This window comes from Plodia interpunctella, chromosome 27, assembly GCF_027563975.2.
Source record: "Plodia interpunctella isolate USDA-ARS_2022_Savannah chromosome 27, ilPloInte3.2, whole genome shotgun sequence".
Lineage (NCBI taxonomy): Eukaryota > Metazoa > Arthropoda > Insecta > Lepidoptera > Pyralidae > Plodia > Plodia interpunctella.
Genome location: NC_071320.1, coordinates 1,244,195 through 1,266,190, shown reverse-complemented (window position 1 = coordinate 1,266,190; position 21,996 = coordinate 1,244,195). Strand labels below are relative to the sequence as shown.

At 35.7% G+C, this 21,996-nt stretch overlaps 2 protein-coding genes across 6 annotated transcripts in view; one reads left to right on the top strand and one right to left on the bottom strand.

The window, feature by feature from the left end:
- Positions 1-21,996, bottom strand: part of LOC128681478 (uncharacterized protein) — a 34,614-nt gene that overhangs the window by 12,211 nt on the left and 407 nt on the right. The window contains exons 2-8 of one of the 5 annotated variants that reach the window (XM_053765401.2): positions 9,085-9,202; positions 8,181-8,334; positions 5,681-5,865; positions 4,738-4,809; positions 3,781-3,866; positions 3,251-3,345; positions 2,219-2,363 (exon numbers count right to left, since the gene is read on the bottom strand). In XM_053765401.2, the coding sequence (XP_053621376.1) occupies positions 2,219-2,363; positions 3,251-3,345; positions 3,781-3,866; positions 4,738-4,809; positions 5,681-5,865; positions 8,181-8,334; positions 9,085-9,183 (836 nt within the window). In that variant the 5' untranslated portion in view covers positions 9,184-9,202. Of the gene's footprint in view, positions 1-2,218; positions 2,364-3,250; positions 3,346-3,780; positions 3,867-4,737; positions 4,810-5,680; positions 5,866-6,326; positions 7,003-8,180; positions 8,335-9,084; positions 9,203-21,996 lie in introns of those variants that run through there. The other 4 variants (XM_053765403.2, XM_053765404.2, XM_053765402.2 and 1 more) reach the window with 4 other exon arrangements.
- On the top strand, positions 422-1,759 carry LOC128681479 (coiled-coil domain-containing protein 113-like). Its single transcript, XM_053765407.2, has one exon. It carries the CDS (start codon positions 513-515, stop codon positions 1,752-1,754), a length of 1,242 nt encoding a protein of 413 aa, XP_053621382.1. The 5' UTR covers positions 422-512; the 3' UTR covers positions 1,755-1,759.

Here is a 21,996-nt window from a genome sequence, read left to right as displayed (position 1 = left end):
AAACAAATCAAATAATTGCTAATATCATGTATTTGCATTTTATTATATTTATAAATGTAAGTCGGTACTACTATTTTAATAGAGATTTTCCCATCCCTTATTCCCTATAAGTAGCTTTTTTAATTCAAAAGATCTAAAAGAATATTGAAATAGCTATCACCAACAACCAATCTCGACGAACAATCAATTCGTTTCAGTAACTTCACGCGAAACTGTTAAGCATAGACATTTATCGCCACTTCATCACCTTTTTATGGCCACGATAATAGCGAAAACCAATGCCATTAGTTCCTATAGCAACCCACATATTGTCATAGTAACACGGAAATAACATACGCATAGAAAGCCAACCCACATTGATTTTCGACTTTATTGCTAAAGAAATAAGAGCAGAATAGTTCGATGGCGAAAATTTCAAATTCGCCGTCAGAATATCGCCTTGCCCGCAATGAAATGACGTGCAGTCTTTTCGAATATTTACCAAATAATTTACTTTGTAACGATTTATAAAAATGATGTCCCAACTAACTAAAAGTACAGCCAGCCACAACTCAAGATCTCTGAGCAGATTGATGTATGACACAGATGAATTGACCGACGAAGAGTTGATAAGACAAGTCAACGATTTAAAGAAACAAATAAAGATATTGTCTTTAGAAAATGAGATCATTGAAAAGACCATAACCAGGTTGGAGCCATCGCTGATGCATGGCGTGCAACAAGCGTTAGAATACGCCTTGAAATTAAATAGCACTTCTTCACTGAACGTCGGTAGTTTTGTGAAGTCGCAAACTTCGAAAATAGGTGGTTTAGCTTTAGACTCTTTCAACAGCCCGTCAAGAACATTAGCCTTTTCCAGCCCATCAAGAATTTCAGCAAGAAAATTCGACTCTTCGTCGGCCAAATTGGGTGGAACTATCATTTTTGGAGCCGGTCCCCGAGTCAATGTCATAGAAAGATCTGAACTTGTTCTAGCAGAAATGGAAATATTAATTAATAATCTTGAGAAGGCTCGGAATAAAGCCGCCAAAAAACATGCTCTTCTTAAAGCCCAAATCGAGGAAATAAAAGTCAGAGAGGGAGATATTGATAAAGCCAGTGCTTTGTTCCAACATGAAGTTATAGTAGGCGGTTGGGATAAAATAGCTCAGCGGATCCCAGCCGAAATATGGATACGATTCATGACGGAGTGGGTAAAACAATGCGACAGCAAAATCGGTAAACTGAGGCTTAGAACGAGCACTTTAAACACACAATACGGCAAACTGACAGGTCAAATTCGAGTCAAGACAGAGTTGAGCGAAAGTCTGAGGGCTGTTGATTTTGAAAAACTCAAAATTGAAAACAGTGAGAGTGAAAAGCTAATAGATTATAAATTCCAACAGTTGGTTGAGTTGAAAAAGATGACCGGCGATGCAAACTTAACTTTGACTATACACAAGAAGGCTATGATGGATCAGAATAATTACTTGATCGGCATTGTCAATTCTATAAAAAATAGAGAGATACTAACAGTGCAACTCGATAAAGAGAGAGATAGAATTGAAGAGCAAGCGGATAGTTTAGATCAGAGATTGACGGAGGTGAAGAAAGTGCGCTTGGCATATGAAGTGCCTGATATTATGGATTACGTGCAAGTGAAATCAGAATTAACTGACTTGAAGCACGCTATAAAGATGTTGGACAACAGAGTTCACATATATCAGATCGCGTTGACGTCATTGAAGAAGAAAATGGTGTCAATGAGGAAGTAGTGTTGGTTAGTTTTTGTCATAATTTAGTTTTTGTTATAGATCTTTCTGGCTTTATTATCAATAAATTTCGTTGAAGATAGATTATAAGCCGGAAGTTTATTTTAAATATTGTATTTTTACAAAATTATTTTAAACAAGTTTTTTTTTTATAGTTTTACTTTTATATTTTGAATGAAATCAAATATACTAAGTACTAGGCGCCCAGCACTACATAAGAATTTAAACCCAAGTCTCACCTAAGAAGTTGACTTGTAAACCAGCATACAGCTAATAAGCAGACCATAGCACCGACAGACAAGACGATGACGCCTCGGAAACTACTAATAAAGAGCACACCTCGTAAACACCAATAAAGGGCACACGTCGTAAACACCAATAAGGGGCACAGGTGGACGTGAAGCGAGTCGTTTGGATCAAAGTACTAGGCGCCCAGCACTACATAAGAGGTTAAATTTAAGTCTCACCTAAGAAGTTGGTACGCCAGCATGCAACTGAAAATGCAGACGAGTACAGCGCTGACAGACAAGGCGAAGACGCCTCGTAAACACCAATAAAGGGCTCCGTGAACCACGCCGCAGTCAGTGACTCCTTCGAACACGCAGCGGACTCCTGGGTAGAAGGGAGACTAAGTAAGTGAGGTAGTTTATGTTTAATCCAGTAGGATTTTCCCTCAGCTCTGCCAACGTGAATTTCCCACAGGGGCAGTTATTTTCCCGGGATGAAAGGTACACTATGTCCTTCGTACTTGACACTCGCATATGTATTCGTATGCAAATTTTCGAAAAGATTCGTTGAGTAGACAAAGCGTGAAGAGGTAACAAACAAATAACTAACTTTCACATTTACAATAATATTTATCTGCTTAACCGAAATATAGTTTGAAGTACGGAAAAGGACATAGGGCACCTTTCATCCCGGAAAAATAAATGTTTCCGTGGGAAATTCACGCGGGCGAAGCCGCGTGAACAGCTGATGGTACGAATTTGCGATGCAGATCAGTTTAGGTCCTGAACTGGATCGCTAAGAGATGATGGTAAGCCTCTTAATAGTGCACCCAGCATAGATTTCGATAGTAGTATACAGGATTACTCATAACCTTCCAAAGGCGCATAAAGTACTTGGAGACTAACGTCTTTTGTTCTACGACTTTTGTCTAAACGTAATAAATACAAAAATTTTCCTACTTTATTTGTACTTACAAATGTTAAATTTAATGTCGTTTTTATAAAACGCTAACGTCTATGTTCGATTCCGCAAAAAGTCGTAGAATAAAAGTTGCTTGTTTTGATGTCCCCAAGTAGTCTTTTGGAGGTTCTGCGTTTGATACCAGTGACCCTGTATAAATCTGTGGCACCCAGACTTTGCTAATAGCGAGAGAACTCTTCGCTCCGTGGATTTTTTGTCACGCTGAATGCATCAATATCTTTATGAGCGTAGCTAATGAAAGCTTGTCTCAAAAATGACATTTTTGTAAAAAAAAAAAAGAATTGTCTCACCATCATCCTCGGTGTGCTGCATGTCAGGTGGCATGGAGAAACACGTGCACGTCCTGGTCAGTTTGGTGTATTCGCAGAATTTTAGCGTTTGTAATCTACGAATAAAAGATTAAGTATTTGAGTTAGCAAGGTACGTCTCCCTCTCATTTTCGCATGTAAATGAATGGATGAATGAATGAATGAATGAATGTTGTGAATGAATGTGCTCAGTTTCATTCGGGGCCGTGACCCTCCGAGGCCCAGGTTTAATGGAAAAATTTAATCTTTAAATTCTGAATAATCTAAATAATCTAAACATGGAATAGTAATATTCTAAATATAATTGTCTGTAGCTTTTTATAAATATAAATATATTTATTTTATTTATTTATAAAATGTTTTTATATGTTTGTGAATTACTAGGTATACATATAATAATAAAAAAAGTGACGTGAAAATGTGCCTGTGAAGGAAGGAAGTTTCTGATGTATACATAAGTACTATATATATAGAAAGGAACGTAGAGAAGAACTTAATATAATATAGCTTACTTGTTCATGTGTATGACGGTAGTGGTGATGGTGACGAGGACGCACGTCAGCGCGCACACGAGACAGCACGCGCCCACCACTTTGATCTGAGGGCGGAATGATTAAATAAGTAAATATATGAGGACAAATCACACAGATTGAGCTAGCCCCAAAGTAAGTTCGAGACTTGTGTTATGGGATACTAACTCAACGATACTATATTTTATAACAAATACATAAATAAACGTCCAAGACCCGGGCCAATCAGAAAAAGATCATCCTCCATCGTGATCCGACCGGGGATAGAACTCGGGACCTCTCGGTTCAGGGGCAAGCACTTTACCACTGCGCCGTCGAGGTCGGCCGAATGAAACATCAATATCTCCTATCTCTCTTCTCTTTTCGAGAGTGTTCTTGCCAACACTAGTGAATTAAATTAAGAAATTTTGCAACTTAGAATGATATACCTAATTAACTTAAAAAAACTAAACTAAGTCTACGTTTCACGACTTATTTTCTACGACCATATCGACATCTAGCGGCAAGTAGTCGCATACACACAAGTGAACTTAAACTGTCAACCAGTGTGCAGGTTTCCTCACGATGTTCTCCTTCACCAGAAGCAAGCGTTGGTCTATGAAAACTACTATATATGAGTCAGATTGGTATACAAACACATGTGGCACTAGTAGGATTCGAACCTGCAACCTTTCTATTACAAATTACAATGCCAGCTATACACTAACGCCCAACTCGAACAGACGCCGACGCGAATGCGTGAACATTGCGCAGTTTGTATGAGTGCTTTTATCTACCGCATTAAAGAATCAGCAATGTATTCCGAATCCTCTAAGTCTCTGCGAACAGGCCCGCGATAGAGTAGATCCAATATCATATTATGAAAGGTAAGATATATTTAAAATAAAGAAAGTTACAGCGTAAAATAAAATAAAAAAAATATTAAACATAGTGACATACTTTTCTTACCATATAGCTGTATCGATTTCGTCTTCGGGCCAGGCTCATGATACACACTCCGGTTAGCACCAACTGAAATGACAATAAGTTTCTTACCAAAATGTTATTTTTATCACAATCTGTTGAGTATAAGTAAGTTAGTGGACAGCCACCACATTTAAAGGTTATATTTTATATTCTATTATACTTAATATATTGTTTATGGTTATATACAAAGCCAATACAAGTTTTTTTACAAAAATGACATTTCTATTAAAAGTTTTTTTTCTTTTACAAGAATGTCATTTTTGTTAATTTTTTTTTCAATAATGACATTTTTGTCACGAGTTTTTTCAACAATAATGTAATTTCTGTTTCTTTTTTATAAAAATGTCATTTTTGTCACAAGTTTTTATTGTCGCCAGAGAGATCTTGTTGCATTCCACGCGTGAAATATAAAAATTGTGTACGTGCTGTAAACCATTGATGAGTTCCCTCGTTGGGAGCCGATCGAGCCGATTTTTTACTTTTGTATACCATGTAACTAATTTGTGCAATAAAGTATTATTGTATTAATAATAATAATAATAATTTATTTATTTCATAAAAAACATACATATTTGGACTTACGTCTAATTAGGTACAGTAATAATGTATTTAGGTAATCGTAATCACATAATTATTGGTTGAGTCCATCACACTAGTGTTTAAACTAGGCCGAGCCTGTATTATAAACACTAGGTCCCTTCACAAAATAACATTTTAGGAATATTTATTTACATTTAGAAAGAACATTTATTATTTTCTCAAGTTAAGTACAGAATTATAATATATTACGAACATAAAGGTGTCTAACTAATTAAACAATTCAAACTACCTACATAATTACCACGGAGGTACAAAATATCCCAAGATTGGCGTAAACAAGCATGACTCTGTCTTGTATTGTATTGTAGTCTCATACCATAGCTGCGGGCACGGCAGCCGGCACAGTCTCCAGATGCTGAGGGGAGGCTGTGTAGGCTCTCAGCAATATGTGCTGCGCTGCCAACAGACCTCCAAGGGCGGCCGCCAGGGCTCCACAGCCGACGCACCACCACGCGTACTTTCGACGACGGCATGTCGTGTCGTTGTTGCAGCCCACTGATGCTGGAAAGAGAAAGACGATCCCCCTATTAGTTTAAGCGGAACCGCTTCCCCACTCGCCTGCCTCAGCCCCGCGTATCGTCACACAACTTAGAGAAGTGGCAATAAAGCGACGTATCTTCGTTTTTGCTTTATGAGTCTGATAACTAAGGATGACGAAGACCGTGCGAAGTAGAAAAGAAATAATAGGAAAACAACGCACCACAAAGACTCAACTCGAAAAACACTAAAATGAGAAAATGAAGTATATTTTTTTATTTTGTTATTTTTTATATGTTTTTTATTGATTAAAATCGACGAAGTCACTGTATTTCCTGTTGTTTTATTACTTAACTATTTAGATTCAGTCCAAATATTTTATTTATACCACCGAAAGGATCCCAAACCGATATCGCTTTAAAATTTTTGTAGTATTTGCTAAATAGCCGAATACATTTTTAAAAAAATAAGGAATTCAAAATTACCGAAATAAGGTGGCGGTGGAACGTAGTGTTGTGCCACATCCGCTGCTATCGTCGACTGTGGTGTCGATACTTGGTACTGAACAACTTGCATAACACCACACGCTTGCATGCCTTCTTTATTAAAAAATAAGTTTAACCAGCCAGATTGTTGTTTTTTAATTTATTTTCCACCACATCAGTTTAATTTCATTTTAAAATATTATTTCATAATGTAAAATTCAGTGTAAAATTACTTATTATGTATATTGTATAGCATATTGAAACTAAAATAAGTAGAGTTTAAGTTTTAAAAGACGCGCCATTAGAAAAATCGATATTTACAACACAGGTACGCAAACCATCGTAGGAAACAATGACCTTTTGCTAATATCAACAACAAATATCACACTTCTATTGATATTGGCTGGAAAAACACTGATTACACACAAATGAAAAACAAAATTAGTCGTTTGTCGATATTTTAAAAATCTTATATTCCTAATTTGATTTCACTGTGGATTTGTTTATAAAAAACTGTCATACGAGACGAATCACTGTTTTTATCATAAATAAACCATTTTTATTAGTTTTGATAATGTCAAACGCGTTATTTTTATGAAAATTGTTATTTTACGATCAGATTAGTTACATTATTAATGCAAGACGTAAGGGACTAGGTTATGTAGTAACAATGGAATGGGTCCAATTCGCGCAGAAGCAATAGATGTTTATACGGAGCAAGCAGGTAGAAAGCTCGTGAGGTCGTAAATAGTGATTTCGATTTGACATAAAGCCGCTTCAACCAACATATTTCACTACCTGGACTCGCGGGTTATTGTGAATTTCAACAATGCGTAAAATAGAGTTTTGTAAAAAAATATGTAAGGATTTTGCTAGTTTAAGTTTTAGTTTAACAGATAAATACATAATTATGTGTTCCGAGATTTTCTTGAACGTTTTTTTATGTTCTTCAATGTTGTATATATTGGTGTTGCAACTTTAGAGTAGCTAGGTACTACTCTTCAATCAATTATTAGATAACCTAAATTCCTAAATACGCTGAAACTGTACTAAATAAAACCATAATTAAATTGCAATATGTTTTTTACGAAGTAATATTTTTACTGATAGGTACGCTGCTAGAATACAAAACTAATTCAAAGTAAATATAATTAAAACTGTGCTTAATAGAATAGTAAAATCAATGTCTTTGTGTAAAGTCACAGATATTAGATAGATAATAGTTTCGAAAATGCATGTCAGCTATCATACAATACGGGTTGGCAGAGCGAAAAAAAGGTTGGCAGAAAAATGTATTGATGAATTTTAAAAAAAATTAATGGGCTCAAAACAGGTCATTGAATTGTTAAGTTAAAGATACGGTTTTTTTTTTTCAAAATTTAATTCACAGATTTCGTGGGAAGATGTACATTGTTACACCTGCAATTGTAACGCAACGCAAATAAATTTCAAGCTTCTGATCTCGTTTTCTTAGCCTTGCCTCCATTTTGCGTTGTTTTTTTTTTTGGTTCCATTATTTGTCCAAGAAAATAGGACGGAAGACATAACTCACATATTGTTGCGACACACTTTTTGCTCCCACTAATAACATTGCAAATTTATATCTTTGACTGTATGAAGGAAACAAGTGTAACAAAAACATACTGGCTAGTAAATATCATCCTTAATTTTATACGACAATACCGACTTACACAGACATAATTCAGAAAAAAGCTTCATAATATATTTGTAAGAGGAATTATCGAAGCATATTACAAAATATTAAAAAAAAACAAAAGATTGTATTGCCAGGATAATTGAAAAAAATATTAACTATTTTCAACTCTACCCAATTACAATAAAGTTCAAACTCACTATTAGTTCTTCTATTGGTAGCTGTCAGTACACTGGTGGGTGGGCGAGGGGGCAGAGCTGGGGGGGTGTCTGTCTTCGCGGGGGGAGGGGGTCCGGGGTCGTCTGCGCATGCGTACTGCGCCGATGCTGGCTTGCAAGTGCATGCTACTTGGTACTGAAAAAGTTTTAAAATCAACATCAAACAATGAAACTAAATCTCTACACATTCATATTCACATCTATAATGGCTATGGCGTGTGTTAGCATGTTTGTCTTTCTTTCAAAATGAAGTGATAGATTGTTCTCATGAAGATAGTGTTGTGGTACTGAAAGTATAAATTTCGCATCTTGAAATTATCTTATTTCCACAACAAAAACCATATGATAGCCTATTTATTAATATTGTTATATCAACTGCCGTTTCTCATTAATACTCGTAGATTTCACTACTGTTACAATAAGTTCATATATTTACTGTTGTTCGAAAAACAGTAACATTACAAACACAAGACTGTCCAATGCTAGAACATAGGCCTTCCAAAAGATTTCCAAGATGGCCTGTTAGGAGTGGCCCGCATCCATCCACTCCACACATCCACAGTTTTGCGGTTCCGGATTCGAGAAACCCATCGGTTCTTCACTTCATTCATTCATCTTAGCTACGTCGATAAAGTAAATGAAATAATACATGTATTCTTATCGTTACCTACAGAAAATAAACATGATAATTTTAAAAGAGGTACAAACTTTAACGTTAACTTCAACTTCGCCAGTCGCTGATTAGATAAAACGGCAAAGTTTGCCTAAAGTGGACTGGTGCAATTGAGGCTATACAAATATGAAAAAGGAGAACATCACTAAGAACGTGCCATGTCGCGTAGCAAGGACGCTGATAGTTAGTAAATGTTACCAAGATGTTAAGTACCTTATGTAGATCAGATGTGACGGACGCACTAGTGTCGCACTCAGGACACGCCTCGGGCGCCGGGGAGCTCCGCGCTGACGTCACGTCCGGCAGCGACATCTTGCGGTCGCGGGACCTACTGTGAAAACAATACGATATGTAAAAAAAAATATTTCAATAAATATATTTTGTTTCTTTTTTAACTACTAAGCACAGACCAACTAAGTTAACAGTCTACACCATGTGGGGAAGTGTTCACCGCAACTACAACAAAATATAAAATAAGAAAAAGCTAATAATAAATAATAACAGAAATTAGGATATTCCAAAAGTAAAACAATGTCCATTAGCGTCCAATGCGTAATAAAATATTTATTTGCTAAAATCGTTAATATTATCGTGAAAATAATTTTTCGACTATTGATTGCACATCACTACATCATTGTAAATACAATGTTCTAAATACAAATTAAACTGAGATTCGCGTTCCGACCAGTCATTCGAAATTTAAATTTATTTTTCTTTTTAATTTTGCAGGCAAACTATTTCAATCTTGAAGAATTATAACTAACAAACGTTTTATTGAATTTGTGATCGTACAAAACTGTATCTTAAATGTCTGCAAAAAGGTCTAAAATAGCTTGATTTTGCAAAAAGAGTATAGTCTGGTTTGCAGCTGACCGTTGCATCCGGTAAGGTTGGACAGATGTCAACCAACTTAATATAAAAGTGGTTATGACATCTGGCACCAGTATGAACCCGGTCATCCAGTTATTAGTCGTTATAATGAACGTGTAGCGTGTGGTTCCGCCCTAGAATAGGACCACTCCATATCCTCCCGTGGATGTCGTACGAGGCGACTAAGTGACACAAAGCCTTAACAGCTGAATTAGCAACAATATAATTCCCAAGAATTGTTGACATCAGGCCAGCGGGCGTAAAATCACAGCCAAAATTTCGAAAATTAATGCTAATTTTTCTACGTAAACTTTGGGCGTCACAGCTCAGAATGTAACCGGGACACGCGAAAATAAGAGAGAGAGAGAGTCGTTAAAAAATAACGACAATCTCAATATAAACTTTGACATACCTACCCACCCATAAAATACAGATTAAAAAGATTTCAAATGTCGTAAAAGAACAAATTAAAGCATTGTTTCTTTTCTTTTGCACGTAGACACATATTGCGTCTACTATTTGTCGCTTTGTATAATTAAAAGACATCTTTGCGTGTGGTTAATTACTAAATTGGTACAGGACGAGAAAATATATCACATCTGTCGCCGTACAGGCCAATATTATTCAAAGACAGGTTAAGTATCACGTATCACTATATATAAATATATAAATTTATATATATTTTTAATAATGTATATATAGGTCCATTCCAGCGTCGCTCGGGTAAAACCATATAACCTAAACCTAACCTATCTCAGGAATCAATTGATAAAACCGTACAAAAATCCTTCGTACAGACAGACGCGATAGAGGGGCTTTTTTATAATATGTAAAGATTACCCGTGTTAATGATAAAAAGTAAAAACATATTTTAAGCTTAAAGCATGTTTGTCTCTCTGTCAATGGCAAATATTAAAAAGTGCGATAGTGACAAAACACATTTTAGAATAAAGTACGTGTGTTTTAATTTACCTTTTTTATGAATAACGGGATACTACTTTTTACTAACGTTGTAATAATTTCTTGTGTCAAAGCAAGGAAGTTATTTATAAGAATTTACTATTTAGATAGTCTCAGCTCGCGTACATTCTCCACACCAGTTTTGTAGCTTAAAATAGTTGGCGGAGCCTGGGCTCAGTCCCTCAATGGCTGAGGAAGGAACCGGGTTCAGATAAGACAATTTTGTAGCCTAAAATCTCTTGAAATATCTCTTGAACGTGCCACGTGCACCTAAAGAAACAATTGGAAAAAACTAATGAAGTTAATTTATATTGCGTGAGAGTTGGGCCTCAAGCCTTTTCCCTCTGTGCCCATGGTTATTTCCTCAGCCATAGAGCATCAGAGCCCTTTCCGCTCCAAAGTAAATTAAAAAGCTATTAAGTTTTTATCAAAAAAGTCTGTGGTCATAGACAAGATTTGTGGTAAGTACAATCAATTGGATCATCAAACTGAACGGTGACCACATCAATTTGTACCATAACGTGTCGCTAAACCGCAAGGAGGAATGACCGATCATTCGAATCGGTCAGTCATTCAGAAGAGTGAACGTCTTCGATTACAGAGCTTTGCAAGATACCGAGGTACAAAATAAAATATAAATAAAGTACAAAAATCAAATCCGGCTCGAAGGACCAAATCGTGATGATGATGATGATGATTTCTGTTTCAGGACTGATGTTGCAATAAGAGATATATTTTTAGATCAACAACAAAAAATTGTATTTTTTTCTGAAGTCGTCTGCCGCATACCGTCAAAGGAATAGACAAAAATATGCCGCAACGATCGTCAAGAACGTTATTCCGATCAATTTTTACAAAAAAATATTAACATACGATAAAATCATCGAGATATATATAATTCAAAGTATACACAGTATATTATGAAACAAAGACAACACCTTCCACGTGTGTCTAAACTTTCTTCTTAAAACCACGCAACGCATTTTTATGCAGTTTTCACTGTTATTTAGTAGTAGTGTATATTCTATATGCACATATACTAGATGTTGCCCGGGGCTTCGTTCCTGTGGGAATTTTGAGATAAAATATAGCCTATAGCACAATCTTGGAGAATGTACCTTCCTAATGGTGAAATAAATTTTGAAATCGGTTCGGTAGTTTCTGACATTACCCGCCTCAAATATACAAACTGACAAACGCTTACCTCTTTATAATAATAGTATAGATAAATGAGCCCATGCGAAGCCGGGCTAGTTCGAGTTCAAGCACATAACCACCAATGCGGAAGACCATTAAAAGGTATCTCGACAGCTAATTATAAAGCCGCACGGGGATGTGTCCGCAATATTTTATTTGCCTCTGATCCTGGTCCCAAAATTAAAAAAAAAAAAAAAAAACATTCCATCACCTATCCTTTCTACCTGGATCGAATGCTACGGTCCGAAACCAAATGGTAACAATTAGTGATGTACGTTACCTGTTGAAATTGTCGATAAAATTTTGCTTTTGAAATGTTCCATAGAAATTTTTAAAAAGAATAAGTTTGAGTTCCACGCTTCTATTTCACTTGCGATTAGGAGTAAAGTGTGAGTACCTTTTTCCTATTTAATGTATTGTACACATGTTTTAAATCCAGTTGTAACTATTATAGGTATTTATATATTGATGAAATGTTCAGTACTTATTTTTTGTAATTATACAAGTGTCTACCATAATTTAATAATAAATATCTCTAACATCACAATCACAAGACTGTCAGCAAAAAGTTTTAGTCTCAACAAAACAAAGTCGTGACGAGAAATGCGTGATTTTCTCTACTCTCCGCTTTTTGTGATTGTACTTATGGATTGAAAACACGAATTCTAAGTTGAAAGAATTTTGTGTTGTATTTGGTGTGAACACGGCAGCCGAAAAAACAATTGTTTTTAGACTTAATATTATAATTCATTGTTTCAGTACAAATTAGGATTCAGTTCCTTTATGCGCGTAACATGAGATTCTCAAAATAACCGAAACTCCGTCACTCATAAGGCGAATGCATTTATTTCTCAACTAGCTTTTGCCCGCGACTTCGCCCGCGTGAATTCCCCATCTAAGAAAAGAATCATTAAAATTTATTTTTAACAGACTCATACACAATCCCTAATCACGAAAAAGTTAAACCATATTTTAGATTATCTTTTGTCTCGTTCTGTCAAAGACAAATATTGTATAGTGCAACAGTGATAAACATACGTTAGCATAATTTTTTTATGAACACAGGGTGGGACGCGCCTTCACCGGCCCATAAGTATGTTAGTACTTTCTATTTTGCTCGTCGCTTATCCACGCTGGCATATTGTGTGCAGTTTTTGTCAAATTCTCTATGGTTCTTTTTGCGAGCTGATCTGAATGATATGACAAATGACGCAGTTACATCCTCTATCGATATAGTGAGGCCGAGATCATGTCGATTGTATAGGAAATTTTGGAAATTTACAATGTAATACCGTGGTAATTGATGAGAGTTCTATTGTCAACTAGATTTTTTCTCATGTCTTGTGATATGCGAGCAAGAAATTCTTGCTATGGGTGTCGCTATACAATAATAGAGAAATGCCAGTAGATTGATTAGGGGGGCTACCATGAAACATAAAACACGTAGCACTACATTGCGTCCACAAATTCTTGTTTTTTTACACGATACGTACACGACATGTGAAAAACAGACGCTAGTAACGTGTTAAGTGTTTCATATTTCGTTGTAAGCCTTCAGTTTCCCTTGATTTACTTTTACAATCTGCCCGGAAGAGATGACAATTTGTAGTTTGTCATTAATGAATATAATTATACAATGCTCACGCCAACTTCTTACTTAACTTTTCCCACATTAGTGTCAAAAAAGATGGGATTATTATGCCATTACGTGTTCGAATTATATCGAGCTTCACAATCCAGCGAAAGTTTATACTATCATGGCGAGGCTCCCACAGTTCACGAGTAATTGTCCATTTTTCTCTTTGTGCAATGGACAAAAATATGTCAGAGGTGAGAGAAAGCTTATGCGGCGGGCCAAATTTTGACAGATTTTGTTTAATATTGACATATTTTGACCGGGGATGTTACGAATGTCATATTTTGGCGAATGCGAATGTTGGTAATGCGAATGTTCAAGTATTTGGAATTATTAAACATCGTAAACCCTCATATTTATTAGAAAATCTAAACTGGTCTTCTTCTAGATCTCGCCTTGGCCTTCTCATTGTCCAGAAAGAAGTTTCAAGTACGCCGCAGCTAAAATCTGGAACAATTCACCTCCCCCTCTTCGTAATTTGTCATCTGTTACAATATTCCGTAAACGCATCAAAGAGTTTACTTTATTGCGGAGTTTAATTTTATTTATACTTTATATATATATTTTTTTTTCATAGCTTCCATGTAATTTATCTTTTTATCCTTTTTTTATATTTTTTCCTCTATTTATGTACCTCCCATCATATTAACATTATTTCAATACACTTGTACGTTAGTCATCCTATCTGGTTCTAATGTTTGCTGTTGTTTGTTTCTGTTTCCGTACATATTAATTTGTTTATTTTGCCACCTTACCTACTTTTCTACTTGGTTCCAGCTGAAAATCAGCGCCTTGGCTCGATACCATGGCACCGTGCTGAGCTGGTCGCCATTTCGGTTGACATATTGTATTCGATCTAAATTCTATACTGTTTTGTACTTTACCTTTAAGTGTTATTGTTTAATGTTTGAATTTTATGTGTTTGCCGAATAAATGATTTCTTTCTTATGTAATTTATAAAAACTAAGTACGTAATGACAATTTTTATTAATTGTAAAAAGTACTCTAGTATTCAAGTTCAAACGAATGATTGGCCCCTTATTAATCGAACGCTGCACGGACTTGCACAGATTCGCATTCGCAAAAGATTTGCATCGTTTAATGCGAATGCAAATATTCTTTTTATCCCTGATTTTGACATGTTTATCGTCGTGATATGACGGATGCCGAGGATCGTGCGAAGTGGAGACGAAATAGTGAGAAAGCGGACCCTAGGCTCTGAAGCTCAACGGCTGAGGAAGCATGAAAGGGAGATGAAAGAGAGTTTATCGATTTTACCTAAATATATCAAGGATAAAGTACAAATACGAGCACACACACAGACGTTCTAAAACTAAGTAATTATTCAAATATGTAACATATATTATCAAATTTCTCGTATACAAGTAAAAAAAGTCTTGAAGCGAAAGAATTTTCATAAATTTTCACGCGGGAGAAGTCGCGTCTGCTTCCTTGTGAGCCTCTTTCAATTAGATAGATACAACGGCGACAATTGGCAAAATATGTCATTTCACTTCGAGCCAATTATGAAAACATCTGCCCCTCAGAACTAATCTGGCCTGCTTCCGCATACGCATATGATCTATATATCTACTATTATTATAAAAAGGTAAGCGTTTGTGAGTTTGTATGTTTGAGGTACATATTCTCCGAAACTTTGAATTAGAAATGTACATTATCCATGATGGCTATAGGCTATATTTTATCTCAAAATTCCCACGGGAGCGAAGCTCCGGGCAACACTAGTTCATAAACAAGGTTAAACCAAACTTCAAGCTGAAGTATTTAGTCACCTTCTTTTTAAATATTCTAAAGCGCTATAGTGACAAAACATATATTAGTTTTCAAAGTGTGTTGGCAATTCTTGTTTTCTTTCTTGTATTCTCTATTCTACTTTCTCGAAAAAAAAAAGACGTGTAGGTAGAAAGGTGGCCTCATCCCGAATAAGGATATCTTCCAATCAACCAAGTATTTAAGGGAAACAAAAATAATGATTTTCATATCACATTATAGAGACATTTTTAATTATGATATTTTAATTAGTTACATCAATTATTCCGTGATACAAGGTGAAGCTAACCCGGTCACGACAGGGTCGATATCTCCGTCCTTTTCACTACGGTACGGTCGGCTGCAAAACTCCATATACATTTGAACCTTTTTTCTTTAAAAGTCATGGACCTTTGCAGCCGATCGTAGTAACATTGGCATCCCCAAAGGGTTTGACGTCAGCCAGGAAGCCGGTTGTAAAAGCATAGATCTTCAAAATTTAATGGTTGACACGCAATCCCTGGGCTTCGGGGCATCACAGCTCCCATTGTACATGCGACGTTGAGAGAGGGTTTGATATGAAGTGTTATTCTAGGGTGAATCCATTGGCCACGGAACTAAAAGAACTCTGATTGGGTTCAACGTTTAACATAATGCCTATCACGAAACATACAAACACAAACGTTACTAACGTCCGCTCTCTTTTTATCTCATATCATGTATGAGATAAAAAAAAGGAAAAGAAAAGAAAAAAAGCGTGGACGCAATGACGTGTTTTATGTTATGGGTTGCCCCAGATAATAGTATCAAACAGACAGCCTTTACATAAAGTAATATTGATACAGACAGACACACGATACGCTTGTGTAAGCCGACTTGAGGTTTCCTTGAACTGGCTATGATTGCAACATTATTGATAGATAACGATTTTATATGATATGATCCCTTAATGCGGTTTTCATTTCAATTCCCATGGATTAGAATTGCTTATATTTCTCCCTCGGTCCAAGGTTTCATTTTTTCACTTCACTTTTTAATTTTATTGCCATATCCATCGTTTTGCCACACGACGATTTTGCCGATATCAATTATCTTCCTAATTCTTACTAGTCCTAACTAATATTAGGTAAAAATGTGAAAGTAAGTTTGTTTGTTGCCTCTTCACACTCTATCCGTCTATTCAAGCAATCTTAACTTCTTAAATTTTCCATACGTGTAAATTTGAAGTATAGAAAAGGACATATGGAACTTTCATCCCGGAAAAATAATTGTTCCCGTGGGGAATTTATGCGGGCATAGCCGCGGGCAAAATCTAGTAAATACTACATAAATTATTATTTGTATGGCATTCGTTCGCCTTAGATAATTAAATTAACCCCCTTACATAATAACACAGATTATTTAATGACTAGCTTTTGAGTTTGTGACTTTTTGAATTTGTATGTTTGAGGCGGGTAATCTCCGAAACTACAGAACCGAATTCAAAAATTCTTTCACCATTGGAAAGGTTCATAATCCAAGACTGCTATAGGTCACATTTTATCTCAAAATTCCCACGGGAGCGAAGCCCCGAGCAACATCTAGTATTAGATAAGATATAATATCAGTTGGATAAGAATAGTGATAATTACTGCGTAACTAGAGCTGGCCAAATACCTATATGTTGAAAAACAATTGTCACACAGAAATGGCAAAGTACCTATCAAAACAAAACAACAAAGAAAACGTGCTTGATTGTATGTACCGTATCAGTGGCAATGACCCCTCAATTAGGTTCAGTATTGGTCGACTGTGGGAAGCTTTCTACCGCCTTATCAATTACTGTGACGTCAGCAGTTTACATTTTGTATATATATATATATATATATAACTTTTTATATATATATATATATATATATATACAAAATGTAAACTGCTGACGTCACAGTAATTGATAAGGCGGTAGAAAGCTTCCCACAGTCGACCAATACTGAACCTAATTGAGGGGTCATTGCCACTGATACGGTACATACAATCAAGCACGTTTTCTTTGTTGTTTTGTTTTGATAGGTACTTTGCCATTTCTGTGTGACAATTGTTTTTCAACATATAGGTATTTGGCCAGCTCTAGTTACGCAGTAATTATCACTATTCTTATCCAACTGATATTATATCTTATCTAATACTAGATGTTGCTCGGGGCTTCGCTCCCGTGGGAATTTTGAGATAAAATGTGACCTATAGCAGTCTTGGATTATGAACCTTTCCAATGGTGAAAGAATTTTTGAATTCGGTTCTGTAGTTTCGGAGATTACCCGCCTCAAACATACAAATTCAAAAAGTCACAAACTCAAAAGCTAGTCATTAAATAATCTGTGTTATTATGTAAGGGGGTTAATTTAATTATCTAAGGCGAACGAATGCCATACAAATAATAATTTATGTAGTATTTACTAGATTTTGCCCGCGGCTATGCCCGCATAAATTCCCCACGGGAACAATTATTTTTCCGGGATGAAAGTTCCATATGTCCTTTTCTATACTTCAAATTTACACGTATGGAAAATTTAAGAAGTTAAGATTGCTTGAATAGACGGATAGAGTGTGAAGAGGCAACAAACAAACTTACTTTCACATTTTTACCTAATATTAGTTAGGACTAGTAAGAATTAGGAAGATAATTGATATCGGCAAAATCGTCGTGTGGCAAAACGATGGATATGGCAATAAAATTAAAAAGTGAAGTGAAAAAATGAAACCTTGGACCGAGGGAGAAATATAAGCAATTCTAATCCATGGGAATTGAAATGAAAACCGCATTAAGGGATCATATCATATAAAATCGTTATCTATCAATAATGTTGCAATCATAGCCAGTTCAAGGAAACCTCAAGTCGGCTTACACAAGCGTATCGTGTGTCTGTCTGTATCAATATTACTTTATGTAAAGGCTGTCTGTTTGATACTATTATCTGGGGCAACCCATAACATAAAACACGTCATTGCGTCCACGCTTTTTTTCTTTTCTTTTCCTTTTTTTTATCTCATACATGATATGAGATAAAAAGAGAGCGGACGTTAGTAACGTTTGTGTTTGTATGTTTCGTGATAGGCATTATGTTAAACGTTGAACCCAATCAGAGTTCTTTTAGTTCCGTGGCCAATGGATTCACCCTAGAATAACACTTCATATCAAACCCTCTCTCAACGTCGCATGTACAATGGGAGCTGTGATGCCCCGAAGCCCAGGGATTGCGTGTCAACCATTAAATTTTGAAGATCTATGCTTTTACAACCGGCTTCCTGGCTGACGTCAAACCCTTTGGGGATGCCAATGTTACTACGATCGGCTGCAAAGGTCCATGACTTTTAAAGAAAAAAGGTTCAAATGTATATGGAGTTTTGCAGCCGACCGTACCGTAGTGAAAAGGACGGAGATATCGACCCTGTCGTGACCGGGTTAGCTTCACCTTGTATCACGGAATAATTGATGTAACTAATTAAAATATCATAATTAAAAATGTCTCTATAATGTGATATGAAAATCATTATTTTTGTTTCCCTTAAATACTTGGTTGATTGGAAGATATCCTTATTCGGGATGAGGCCACCTTTCTACCTACACGTCTTTTTTTTTTCGAGAAAGTAGAATAGAGAATACAAGAAAGAAAACAAGAATTGCCAACACACTTTGAAAACTAATATATGTTTTGTCACTATAGCGCTTTAGAATATTTAAAAAGAAGGTGACTAAATACTTCAGCTTGAAGTTTGGTTTAACCTTGTTTATGAACTAGTGTTGCCCGGAGCTTCGCTCCCGTGGGAATTTTGAGATAAAATATAGCCTATAGCCATCATGGATAATGTACATTTCTAATTCAAAGTTTCGGAGAATATGTACCTCAAACATACAAACTCACAAACGCTTACCTTTTTATAATAATAGTAGATATATAGATCATATGCGTATGCGGAAGCAGGCCAGATTAGTTCTGAGGGGCAGATGTTTTCATAATTGGCTCGAAGTGAAATGACATATTTTGCCAATTGTCGCCGTTGTATCTATCTAATTGAAAGAGGCTCACAAGGAAGCAGACGCGACTTCTCCCGCGTGAAAATTTATGAAAATTCTTTCGCTTCAAGACTTTTTTTACTTGTATACGAGAAATTTGATAATATATGTTACATATTTGAATAATTACTTAGTTTTAGAACGTCTGTGTGTGTGCTCGTATTTGTACTTTATCCTTGATATATTTAGGTAAAATCGATAAACTCTCTTTCATCTCCCTTTCATGCTTCCTCAGCCGTTGAGCTTCAGAGCCTAGGGTCCGCTTTCTCACTATTTCGTCTCCACTTCGCACGATCCTCGGCATCCGTCATATCACGACGATAAACATGTCAAAATCAGGGATAAAAAGAATATTTGCATTCGCATTAAACGATGCAAATCTTTTGCGAATGCGAATCTGTGCAAGTCCGTGCAGCGTTCGATTAATAAGGGGCCAATCATTCGTTTGAACTTGAATACTAGAGTACTTTTTACAATTAATAAAAATTGTCATTACGTACTTAGTTTTTATAAATTACATAAGAAAGAAATCATTTATTCGGCAAACACATAAAATTCAAACATTAAACAATAACACTTAAAGGTAAAGTACAAAACAGTATAGAATTTAGATCGAATACAATATGTCAACCGAAATGGCGACCAGCTCAGCACGGTGCCATGGTATCGAGCCAAGGCGCTGATTTTCAGCTGGAACCAAGTAGAAAAGTAGGTAAGGTGGCAAAATAAACAAATTAATATGTACGGAAACAGAAACAAACAACAGCAAACATTAGAACCAGATAGGATGACTAACGTACAAGTGTATTGAAATAATGTTAATATGATGGGAGGTACATAAATAGAGGAAAAAATATAAAAAAAGGATAAAAAGATAAATTACATGGAAGCTATGAAAAAAAAATATATATATAAAGTATAAATAAAATTAACACAGATTATTTAATGACTAGCTTTTGAGTTTGTGACTTTTTGAATTTGTATGTTTGAGGCGGGTAATCTCCGAAACTACAGAACCGAATTCAAAAATTCTTTCACCATTGGAAAGGTTCATAATCCAAGACTGCTATAGGTCACATTTTATCTCAAAATTCCCACGGGAGCGAAGCCCCGAGCAACATCTAGTATTAGATAAGATATAATATCAGTTGGATAAGAATAGTGATAATTACTGCGTAACTAGAGCTGGCCAAATACCTATATGTTGAAAAACAATTGTCACACAGAAATGGCAAAGTACCTATCAAAACAAAACAACAAAGAAAACGTGCTTGATTGTATGTACCGTATCAGTGGCAATGACCCCTCAATTAGGTTCAGTATTGGTCGACTGTGGGAAGCTTTCTACCGCCTTATCAATTACTGTGACGTCAGCAGTTTACATTTTGTATATATATATATATATATATATATATATAAAGTTATATATATATATATATATATATATATATATATATATATATATATATAAAGTTATATATATATATATATATATATATATATATATATATATATATATATATATATATATATATATATATATATATATATATATGATTTTTGGGGGAAAAGTAGCCTATGTTTGAACGGGGGTCTTTTAACTACATGCAAGCTAAATTTCATTAAAATTGGTCCAGCGGTTTAGCCGTGAAAGCGGAACAGACAAACAGACTTTCGCATTTATAATATTAGTGGATACCTATATATAAGTTTTACATGCACGCTAAATTTCATTAAAATTGGTCCAGCGGTTTAGCCGTGAAAGCGGAACAGACAAACAGACAGACTTTCGCATTTATAATATTAGTGGATACCTATATAAGTTTTACTAGAGTTAGACCTTGGTACTAAGGTCATTGGCGTTACCACCTCACCCTCACACTAAGTCAGCCGCTAAACAGCAGCTCGCATTGTCGTGTTCCGGTTTGAGGGCGAGAGAGGCGGTGTGACAGGGTACTAGGACACATAGTAGGCAACGTGCGTGACACCCCTGGGGGTCTACCATCATCTCTTAACGCGATCACTTTACGACCTAAACTGAACTGCATCGCAAATTCGTACCATCGACTTAATTTTTTGAATGAATGCGATTCATTTTAGGTGGTGGTCTAAATTGAACTGACTCGCTTTGGAAACGTTCTGTAAAAATTTATGGTAGGCCTGCAGGTGTTGCAAGCGTATTATAGGCTGTGGAGACCACTTACCATCAGGTGGACCTGTCTGTTTGCCTTTTTGGCAGTAGTTGTGGGAAAAAATACTGGACTAAAGGCCTTACTGTGCGTAGTTGAGAAAAAAAAGGGACGGACCCTTGGCTCTGACGATTAATGGCTGAGGAAATAACCATAGAAAAAGAATTTATTTAGTTTCATCAATACAGTTTATAGCAACATTCTATTGATAGATACATCTTTGTAGTTGCGGTAGATACCTATCATAACTATAAAATGGCAATGAAGTAGCTAAAGTACCTAAATAAAAAAGTCGTAAAATCAACGTGTACGGCAAAGTTAAGTACGAAATAAATAAAAACATCGATACGTAACATCGACAAAGTAACATCACTAAAACGGAGTATTTTCCAAAACGCAACAACAAACCAGCGAAAAAATATTTTTAACATCCTTACAACAGTTAGCTAACG

Bases quoted from the DNA above. Each gene is read 5' to 3' on its own strand.
- LOC128681479 (XM_053765407.2), top strand. From the start codon at position 513: ATGATGTCCCAACTAACTAAAAGTACAGCCAGCCACAACTCAAGATCT.